General features: G+C 43.2%; 1 protein-coding gene across 9 annotated transcripts in view; it reads right to left on the bottom strand.

Moving 5' to 3' along the window:
- The window catches only part of LOC100742927 (protein Fe65 homolog), a 128622-nt gene that overhangs the window by 49498 nt on the left and 67421 nt on the right, over positions 1-11703 (bottom strand). For 8 of the 9 annotated variants that reach the window (XM_024364606.2, XM_024364603.2, XM_012395006.3 and 5 more), the window contains one exon: positions 11541-11703. In XM_024364606.2, coding sequence (XP_024220374.1) covers positions 11541-11703 — 163 coding nt within the window. The remainder of the gene's footprint in view (positions 1-11540) is intronic. The other variant, XM_033318365.1, reaches the window with a different exon arrangement.

Raw genomic sequence — 11703 nt, 5'->3', positions numbered from 1 at the left:
CGCGCGCGAGTCTACGTCTGTCGAGATACGCAGATGTGTTTGTGCACCTCTTCCAACGATGCCCGCCGATTTGCATGAAATTGAAAGCCTCTTGGCGGTGCGCCGCGATCGACGTCCGCCGCCTCTCGTTAGAATGGAAATCGCGGATTGAAATTTTCAGCGGCCGGCCGCGCCTCCTCGTGCGTGAATGCGCCCGGTCGGATACGTTTTTCCGGGCGCCCAGGGATCGATAGGATGCGACGCGTATTCTTCGGCCGAAGAATAGCGGATTTAGACGCCTCGCTGAATCCCGTGCTATTCGAACGATTTCTCTCGCTGTAATTTACGTTTTCGTTTTCCTCGAGAAAATTCTCCCCATTTAACGTTAATTCTAGAAATGCAATTTCAAAGTTAATTTTTTAACTTAACGGCCGATTGGTATTTTCAGTTCCCTCGTATCGAATTTTCATTTAGCGTCGTTGTTTGGTTTGGATATAAAGCGAAATTTGGACTGCAACGATTTGGTGATTTTGCAGCATAAATTTTTGGGCTAATTTTTTCATGGCAATTCGTTACTTTATTTCCCTGCTTTCTACCCCGTGTTTAATTTTCACACTTTAGAAAGTAACAGATTTACCAAGTTTAGAACCTGAATAGGTTTATTTTCTGTCTATAAATCGTACTTTTACATTTCTGGTTCTTAATTTTTACTTAATCGTGTGTTCCATATCTTTAAAATAAATGGAACGTGTATGTGGACGTTGATGACTCATTTTAGAACTCGATTTTTGGGTCAACTTTCGGGCTATGATCTATTTGTTCCGCATATATTTCTATGCTTTCATTTCTCACGTCATTTGATCGTTAATATTCTGAGAATAACATCAATTTGGATATCGATAATCTCGTTATTCTACCAAATGTGAGACGAGAAAAGTGCATTTCTACCAAAAACGAACTAAATACAGGGAATGATACGTAACAGCTACATTTATTTAAAGCGTCGTGTGATGAATTTCAGAATCCTTACAGATACGTATAATAATACGCTTTAACGTTTAATAGTATCCAAATTTCTCTATTACAGATCAATTTTGTCCAGAATTATCTTACACGAAATATTTGGTTTCTTATATCTAACACTTTCCTCAAACCTCATCAATTACGTAAACCATGTTCAGTTCTTCCTCGTAAAAAGAAAAAGGGTGATCTCATTTAATCCGTACTAAGTAATGGAAAAACCATCCCGGGTTGTTGCTTTAAATAATTATCGCGGCGGAGTATCGATCTTCCCTTAGAAATTTCGAGACCGACAGACATAATATAGGTTCTTCCTCGTAGCTGGGAATCGAAACTTTTCATAGTGATACAGCCTCGTTTTCATCAGTCGCAGGGGAACATCGAGATCCCGTTACACGATACGCTTTCATTTTCTTTTCCCTTTTTCCTCTTTCTTTCTGTTCTCGATGCCGTGAGTCGTTGAACGCGCGACGTCGAGATTAAATCTGATTGGAAAAACATCTCGCGATCGAAACGCATTGGCGTCTCACGCGGCTGCTTTGAAGATCAGTATTGATATCAAAAACGACGTCGTGTATTCTGTACGCCGTGTGACGTATTTATCTCCGTGGGCATGGAATCGATATACATTTATAGTTGGGCGTCGCGCTATTGTAAGATGGCCAGGTATGACGTATAAAGCAAGTTGCAAAAGCCGTTGAAGAGGATCTATCGTAACACGACACATTTACGCCAGGGAACTGCATCAAACGCGCCGCAATACGGTGTTCCGCAATGCAGCGTAGCTAGACGAGAAAGAGAGCAATTTCTCTGGCGTATTATAATATGAATCGAGCGTACCGAACGTTTCTAGAAACCGTTGCCCTATCTGACCTCGATTTCGAGTAACTGCTATTTCCATGTTTCCGGAAATCCACCTTCTCTGTTCTCGTAATAAAATCCTCGGTGGAACGGCAAACGTCGGAACGTCCGACTATTAAACGCGTCGATCCACTTACAGATTTTCACCGATATCTGTTTTTGACGTAGGAAAACAAAGACTGAATCCTTTTAGTCTACTTTTAATATTATGGATAATCCATTTAATTTATTGTTGAAAACGTATTCCACAAACTCAGTACAGACAAATCGGAGAGGGATGCCTATGAAACGCGGATAAACGCAGAACGGCCCCGTCGCTCGATTTGATTTAAGAGCATCAAAATGATCCGGATTCGGTTTCCTCGGGGCGCGAGAAGATAAAAAAAAATATGTCGTTGACCGAGTTCAATTTTATCGTAGTTAAACGAATCGGGTCGAAAGGGACTAAGGGGAGGGGGGAGAGAGGTATCAATGTCCTGAACAGAGAAATAATCCAATTACGTCTATGGCAGATAATCGATAAGCCGCAATAAAACTTCGATCCGGGGATAGTCGTGAAAGTTTTATCGGCGAGGAAAACGCGGTCGACGAGAAACCGCGTCGCTCGAATGTAGCCGCGTATGCGCGGTCTGTGGATGCATTCGTTGCATTATTTAAGCGTTTGGAATTATAGTTGACCAAGCTCGGCCCACTAGCGAGCGTCCACGAGTATATTACTCGTCCCTGACAACGTGGTCCACTGTATACTCGATATTACCACTGCACTGGTACGAGAACAATGTGTCGTTTACCTTTTGCCGGCGCCTCCCTATTATACCTTGTAGCTGTTTCTTCGTTAGACGTTGTTGAAACGTTTGTGTTTCACGGTAGTTGTACGGTACTCGCGATGCCTATTCTCATTAACGAGGTTCCTCAAGTTCTGTGGCCGACTATGTACTGACCGGCTCTACTTGCGCTACTGGGAGTTCATTAGCAAACACTCGCAAGTTAAACTTGGGCGCCTTGGAACTGCCAGATTCCATCGAACTGTCGTGCTTTGATTCCTATATGTTGTACGTGTTGTCGGAAAAGCCGTATTGCTCGATGTTGCCATTATATTTATCTTCGAGGTGGACGATTTCGATTCTTTCCGTATCCGTTCGAAGGGTAGCTAGGGTCAAAGCGAACATACGAAATCTAAGATCGGATCAAAGAACGATAGAATAATACGCGTGACCTCGGTTCGGAGGAAAATCAGAGGATACACGGAGGTATATAGAGGCGGGATTATGCGTTGATATCAATTGGAAATCTTGAACGAGGGACGCCCTGGTTTATGTCAACCCTCTGTTTCATCGTGTTCTTTATTCGACGCGTGATCGACGATAATGTCGCGGCTCGAAATTCCCCGTGAACTATCGGTAGAAATAAGGAAAGCAAGACTGTGTTGCAGGTAACGGCGTTAAGGGATTACAGGGACGCGAGGACGCCTGCCAGCCTATCATAAATTTCCACATCGTATATGGGGAGCGTGAGACGTGACAGGCTTGAAGATACAGTGACGACTGCGCGGAATGCATACGATATCACTCGTCTGCCACCGATTCGATTTCGTTTCAAGGTCAAGCAATGTTCAGCACCCAGGTGAAAATATTCGAAGCCAAGAGAAGAGAAAAGCAGGGAGGAATTTTCGTAGTCTGCTTCAAGAGACAGAGAATGCTCGGGCCTGGGGATATATCGCGTGAAGAATACGCGGGTTAGTCTTTAACGAGTTTCAAATTATAAAAATCCTTAACCATAGTCGTTGAGTCATAATTTTTAGACTCTATCTAATTATATTCCTATTTTGGTATCGAAATCCTCCTTTTTCCATTGCTCCAAATATGCTGCAATAAAACTGTCTACCAAATAAATGTTTCATCTGGATCAAAAGTATCAGTTTTCAATGTAAATTACAACGTCTCGAGAAAACGTTCGTTTTCTGTCAGTCCTCCTGCATCGGGTACGAGCAGAACGATCCTGGCGAAAGACACGGAGCGTCAGAGAGTGTGGACCCTCTGTTCGGTGATCCTGACGGAGGTTGCGGTTGCGAGGGTGGCAACGAAGGAAACTAAAGGCGAACGCTTCGAGGGAATGAGTCGCGGCTAGGCGGGGTGCCGGCTCTAAAGAAAAGCTGCCCTAACAAAGGCGCCTTATTTCACGCCCAATGTATCCCGCCTCAGACACGATCGTTAAGATACCTATCCTAGCGAGGTGCGAGTTCCGCCACTTTTAGCCTCTTCCACGATACCTTCGTTCCCTCCTCTCTCCTTCGTCTTCCGACCCTCTCTTCTTCCTCTCCTTTTTTTTTCACAGAACCCTTGGAAATGGTTCGTTCTTTCTCACGGGTGTGTGCGTTTCGGCTTCGAGTGCTCCGGAGGGTGTTGTCGAGGTGACTTACAACGCTCCCTGAACGCTGGCGCGTGAATTACCCGAAAACTTTCTTACCCATCTTTCCTACTTTCTCCTCTTTTTATTAAGTACAGTAGACGTTACGCTGTTTCGAAGTTGATGTAAAATAGAACTAATAATATCGTATCTGCCGGGGGCTTTTAATCTGCCATGGATGTATCCTCAGAGTAATATCAGGGGCTAAGAGAAATATAGGTACATGTACGATACGGTTCTATGAAAATATTAGGACTAGAACTTCGTTATTTAATTATATACAAAAAATACGAAAGAATTGAAATATACTGAACAGAAATCGAAGAGACGATAGAGGATGATTTTTATCACGAGCTCTTAAACTCGCTGATAAAGTAAATCTTTGATGTTGTGTCACGCGTTGAGTTACGCGATATTTCTTTATAGTTTTCGTAGTATGAATGATATCAACGAAACCGATAGAGGAAACTTACAGCTAAGAGTATTTTCTGTCTCTCTTCCGTCTGTGTCAGTATTATAGAGGATGACCCGCAATTCACAGGGTAGTTCGAATAGCGACCGTCGTCGTTTCTTACGGGTTTACGCTTCCTGAATGGGCCAGATCTGGGAGGGAATTTTATCAGGATACAGGGATATGCCCATTACGAGACACCGCTTTGTACGCCAGGTCGCGATTATGCGCGCATATTCAACCCTGACGCGTGTGTCTGTCGTTGAGAAGTTCGCGTTGCCCGCACGTATCGCGACACATGCTCGCTGCCGCACAATAACCAGGCGATAATAAAAATGAAGAGGCGCTGCTTCCTGGCGTACGTTAACTCGATAGCTTTGCTGTGGTTCGAAACCGGCGAAAAGTACGAAAGACACGAATGCATCGTGGTATAGGTGATTTTTTTCTCATTATTACGAGGATTATTCGAATTACATAGAAAAAGTGGAGGTTCTTCTATACTCACAGCTACAGGAATATGAAGCAAAGACATAATTGTCGAAATTCCAGTACCACTGGAAAATACTGGAATAGTTGTTGTATGTGGTCAAGCATGAAAAAATATGTGATAAAGGAAAATAATACAAAAATATTTGGTACCTCGTATATAAGAAACACATGAAAATTTACTAAAAACTGCATGTAATTGAAAGTTCTGAATCTAAACAATTACTTGTTGTACCAATTGTTTCGAACGGTGTATATGAAATATTGGAGTTTTGCTAAGAACGAAAGACGTTTTAAGATGTTTGAGCAAAAGTCTTCTATCATCCCTATATTTCCTGCGTATCAATCCTACGTAATCCCTGACCTACCCTTTTCAAAGCAGAAGCCTAGGCAGTCTACTGACAAATCCACTAACAGGCCCCTAATGGAACGCTCTTTTCCTTCTTTTTTTGTCCTTTTTTTTCCACAGCACCACAAAGAACATCGATAACGAGATATTCGCGTAATAGCTCGACGAATAATGCCCCGAAGAAGGGAACAACGATAAAAATTCAATTATCACTAGGGAACTGTTGGGCCACGGATGTTTTACATCGCGCGGCTACTCGACGGTAATCGGTCCATTTGCCTGAACACTCGGTCTACCGGTATGGCGATGAGATGATTGGCCAAAAAAGCGAGAGCAAAATGATGCATAATAACGGCGAACAGGCGTAAGTGAATACGAACGGCGATGCTGATGGCTTCCTGGAGGGAAGACGGCCCTTCAACCCCGATGGAGATTGATGCGGATTGCATTAATCTACCTCTGTCTGGCCTGTCCTTACTACTACTACCGCCAGGGACTTGCATCAGTTACTAGCTCTATGACCAAGCCAGTTTTCACCAGACGAAGAATAATGCGGATATATTAAGCGCGCCGGATGGCCGGCGTTCTCGTCTTTCTCTAGCCTCTGCTATGCTTTTGGAAAATATATAATCCAGACTGTGGATCGTGCACGTCCAGCTTGGTACCTCTGCTCCGACCGCGCTCTATCGGCCCTTCCTTCCGTTCGGTAGCAAATTTCCGCTCTCTGGCGGCACGTCAACGTTGAAACGCGATTTGTTCGCTTTCGAGCGCGTCGAATTTCACGGATTTCTCTCTATCTCTTCCTCCTCTACTTTCTTTTATTCCTTCCTAGATTTTGTCTTCCTTTAAAGAGAAAATAGGAGCTCGTTGAAGAGGATCTTTTCAAGAAGAAATTCGCAAGACGAATGGCAAAGACAAACGCCGTTAATTGATAACGTTGGTGTCTCTTAAGTCATTCCTTTGATTTCTACTTTTGATCGTTTTAGCTCGTTTCATCGTGAAACATGCTACTTTCTGTTTTCCTGATAGACACTCGGATTTTCTCAACTTTCGTTTCCCTCGTCTTTATCTCGTCCTCTTTTGAATCGAATCCTTTGAATACCTGCTTTTCCCTTTTGGTTTACCTTCTTTTGCTTTCAAAGAACCAGGAGACATCCTTCTGGCGGAGGAGAACAGAAGCAGTTCGTTGCCTGTCACCTAACTTTCTCTCATCCCTCCCAGCGGCACCGTCAGAGTGGAACAAGGTTAAGGGTTGTAGACGGAGATTCGACAGAAGTATGAGAGATAGCGGCAAGTACGAGCAAAGTTTGTCGCAAGTTTAGATGAAGTTCAATCTCTGAGCCAGGCGGTCGTTGCAGCTCTCTACTCATCCGTCCAACGACCCCTTTTTTCGCAGGCTTATCGTCTAATATCCCACCTCGAGGGCCGGAGGTTGGAACGAAATATCAGGACATTTCGCGTCTAGTCCCATCACCGTCCAGTTTCGCTTTCTCTGTTCTGCCGAGAGTTCGTCCAGTTCTCGCTCGTTCTTCTCTCGCCTTTGACAAAGCGACCGACCCTCGAAATTGCACCGACTCTTCTCCAAGCCATTTTTGCCAGCCGAATGTTACCAGATACCGTCTGGACACCGGATACGGTGACGAACTTTTCATCGTAGAACTTCTGCAATCGCGATGGCCATTGGGTTTTCCTCTTTCGCCATGGCCATTAGGTTTTCCTCTTAAAGTTTGGCGTAAGCGAAGATCGGTGCAATATTTTGGCGATCTTGCAGTGATGACGATGCAAGACTGGGCAGGATTGCATTTTTAACTTTATGCAGCTGAATGTGTGCCTCAGTGGCGGCATTCGAAATTTCATTTCAAACTGTAAACGTTTGTTGCTTCGACTAATTGGTAGAAAATACAATACCATCGAAGAAAATACGGCAATCGCAAAGAGTTAATGACGCAATGTACATGAGTGTAATGTTATGCATGCGTTCTCCGACGAACAGAAAATGTTGCGAAGATAGTAGCTGCATCGCGTGTATTTCGTTTTTTAGTGAATCAGTCAATTCAGCTCTCCGCTCTTATGTTTCATTTCGCAGAAAGATAGTTCGTCAGATGAACGACTAAAGTGGAATCTTCAGTTTCAAGAAGTTTCGAACAGCCGATTCTGAAAGGCTCTAGACAATCGAATCTACATTTCGAACATTCGATTCCGGAAGATTCCAAATATCCAATTCTGGAAAGCTCCAATTGGCCACGATGACTTCTAGAATAGCTTCTTCGCTAACACTTCAAACTTTCCCTATCCATTATAGAAGATGAACTAGGTAAAATCGAGACCCCATGATATTAGGCAGATCGCTTAAATTTGGGGGAAAAGTATTCCGGCAACTTATCGTGTAACTTTGATCGTCTACCGTGTAATAGTACTGTATCCAACCAATGAACTTACCACACTCGTACAACGTTCCCTTCGTTTCGACTTTAGTATCTGTCCACCATAATTTCTCGTAGAGAAAGACGTAAATCGTTTATCTGAAGCCTAACTATCGGAGCAGAGTTACTATACGCAGAACGCGTAAATGAATTGGAGCGATCCCAAGTTTGAACGATGTTCGATGCGACGTAAACGAAGTTATCCGGGAAGGTTGCGGGAAAAGATTTCGCGATCGGCAATTACCGCGGACGGTTGTCGAATAATCAAGCACGTTATTAGGTTACCGATTTTCCGGCGACGCGATGGTGACGTAGCCACCTCGGATGCATGAAATTATACGAGCACGTCAAGCGCCTAACAACGTAACACTGCGTACGTTTCAGGCGCATCAACGCAAACGAAGTTAACGTTACACCCACGATGAAAGCGGGTCGGCCTGCAGGCAGGGAAATTCGCTTTTCCACTTTGCTTCGACCGTAAAATTCGATCAGTTGCGACGGATTGTCATTCGCTGATAGCTTCATTACCTTACTATGCGTCGGACCTGGCGACAGGCGTCGATTCCAACCGATGAAACGTCCGAAGTGTTTGTTTATGTAGTTTGCGAGCATTCAGATGCATCAGTGCGAGCCTTTTAACCATTTACCTCGTAGCAGCATCGACAGTCACGATTCCATTCATCGACAGTTGTGATTATGAAGATTTCTTTCTTGTTTTAGCTTGGAGATTTCATTCGCTGATATTTTTCCTTCTTCGATGCGACAATATATTTCAAATCGTTGTCCTAAAATATCGATGGCGAGTGAAGAACGGTTTTCTTTTTTTCCAGTCGTATTCAGAATTCACGATTAATAGGAGAAGAGTGATCGTCTTCGTCGAACACGGCATCAAAATACCAGGGACGATTAAGGATCTCCTTTGGTCGATCGCCTATTGAATCCCTTCACCGTAGAACTTTTTAATTGCTTGAACTGGATGCTTCAAAGTTCGATGTCACGGTGGCGTTCCCTCTAGTCTGTTTCCTGGGTTTGCGGCCATTTAACCAAGCCAACGGAACGGTGGACTGAATTTAGGCAGCTCGAAGGGAAGACAAAGGAGAAAGAAGAGGTAATGAAGGGTGGTACAGGAGGAAGTCGTCGGGACGAGCAAGAAGAAGCCACCTTTCACGACGGAACAAGAAGTATGCGGCCTCTGCCAGACGCCAGGCGTTTCCTTAATTGCATTTTTATGTTTGTCCGGATTTCCGAGCAGCGAAAAGAAGACGAGGGTCAAAGGTACAGAAAAAGAAAAGGAGCAGACCGAACAAAATGAAATGGCGAAAAAGCAGTAGTAGTTCATTAAAATACGTGTTGATTGAACGCGTCGAAACCTGGTGCAGCTAGAGTGTGTGCGTTCACAGCAGCTACGATTCTTTTTCTGCCTCATTAAACTTCGTTTTAGATAATTATTCTTCGGGAATAAACGAGTTGTTGGATGACCAAATCACTGACTCATCGACTGGTAAACTCTAAGTTCGTCCTTTTCTCTAATATTTCAATGTACAATTGGTTTTCGCGTTTTTAGCTCGGATCCTAGACGAATTCGTAAGATGTTGAAAGACGAGGTAATAGTAAGATAGTAAGGCAGTTCAAAATGCTTAAGCTATGTGATAATATATTTATCAACTCCAAAGACTATCCTTTTAACGTCTGTTTCTTTTTTAATATAAATACGATGTGTAAGTTTCTCGACAGCTTTCCAACGAAATATCTTTCTCACCATAAAACACACTTTTCGATCGTTTATTGTGGATGAATCGTGGCGACAAACTCGTCGACGATCGTGAAAAGCGACGAAACCGGAGGAACGTCTCCAATCTAATTCTGAAATCGACGAAAAGGAGCCGCGATCGAGTTCACGGAGACCTCGTTTGCGAGATTAACGAGTCAGGACGAGACTTGGGGTAATTCCAAACATCGCCGACAAAAGGTCCTCGAGACGAAAGGACTTAACAGCTGGGCGAGAACCGGAGTGTCGAACGAAGGAGACGCGGAGAGTTCCAGGCCGTTGAACAATCGCGAATACGGGAGGGCCGGTGTAACAGTCGCGTTCGAATAACTTGGAATGGTTTGACGAAGTTGCTCGTTCGATTCATCGGTGCTGTGTTCGTTTCTCTACAGTCCGGAAAAAGTCTTAATTCGCCATGATTTCAAAAGAATTCCGATCAAATTGGAAAAATAGACATCGAATTGATGAGAATCTCTTGTTTCATGGTTTTCATCGAAGGGACAGAGGAAAAAAAAGAAAGAACAAAGAGGGAGAAACGACGGTTCCCTTTAAGGTGGTTCTCAACGTTTATCAGGGCTCGATAACAGCCGTGGAAGACAAAGGAGTTTCGATGAGAGTGTCGGAGCTGAACGAAGAGAAGTTTCAGTGATCGAACAAATACCTAGACCCTCCCTCTCGTGTAACAGTCGGGAATAAGTTCAAACTGGCTTGTACCATCGACTATACGTTCCTTCTGTCCGAGTCCTTTTCACGGATCCGGATTTATTGAAATTTTATGCGGTAGTCCGATGAGGTCCGACTCGGGACTTTTATCAACGATTCTGCCTGGCCGGATCTTATATTACCTAGGTACGACCACGAGGAACATTCCCAGCGAGTCGATTTCTCGATTTCGCTTCGAGAAGCCGATTTCTCGCTTATACGAAGCTTTCGACAGCCGCTCGAGAATATTACGAATAAGGGAAACTCGGAGAGTCATTGCGAGCTCGCCACCCGTTTAAAAGCAGAAACGTAATGATATTCTGATGAAAATGGTGGATTTCTGTGACGACTAATATAAATCGCGGATTATATTATGGACGTTCTGGAAATCAGACTATCTGTTTCGTCAAATCGAGTATATTAGGCATTACGTTATAGATTTTAGATATACATACAGTAGAACTTTAATTATACAAACTGATCGTAACACAAGCTGTTAGAACGATCGGATTTTTCGACGATACAATAACTTTATCTTCATATGATCGTTAAATATCAGAATTAAACAAAAATAAATATTTTTATATAAAAATGTAATATTACCTTCAGATTTATATTCTAAATTTTCTGAATCGATATTACGATAATACATTGTCTCTTTAACCGGTATTCGGATAGTCGGGATTTCCGATTTAAGACTATGAGAATGACACATGATAAATTATATTTCTCTTATTTTAAAATTCTAGTCGTACATGCCGTTAAACTACCCTACATTTCCAAATGTCCTTTTACATTTATTTCTGGAATTACGCGTGTCTTTTTGAAAATATATTGGAATTAAATATGTTTTCTACGTCACCAACTTTTAAGCTATCAGTATCTCTGTATCTATCTGTTTATTTTCTTCTTTTCAACTTTTATCAAAAGTGGATTTATCATGTTTAGCCCGTGTGGTCTGCTCATTTATGTCTATAATATTTTCGCATGTATCCAAGAATTTAATCACGACCACGTTCTCCGTTTCATATATTATTCGCGAACGTGAATTCGTATTTAATGTCAACGAAACGAAATTAGCGAATCTCTACTCACCCTAGGTTATGGTTGTCGGTATTGTCCGGTGCGTCCTCGGTCACAGAATCCTGTGTGAGTGGACCTTGAGTGACGTCAACCCCCATGCTGCCTAGATCCAATGTGGCATACGTTCTGCGGGCTTGCACCCTCGTACCACCGCCTCCGCCGCCACCGCCGCCGC

This window comes from Bombus impatiens, unplaced genomic scaffold, assembly GCF_000188095.3.
Source record: "Bombus impatiens unplaced genomic scaffold, BIMP_2.2 scf_0017, whole genome shotgun sequence".
NCBI classification, from domain to species: domain Eukaryota; kingdom Metazoa; phylum Arthropoda; class Insecta; order Hymenoptera; family Apidae; genus Bombus; species Bombus impatiens.
Note: the sequence above shows the minus strand (reverse complement) of the source record. Positions and strands in the feature narration are given on the sequence as shown.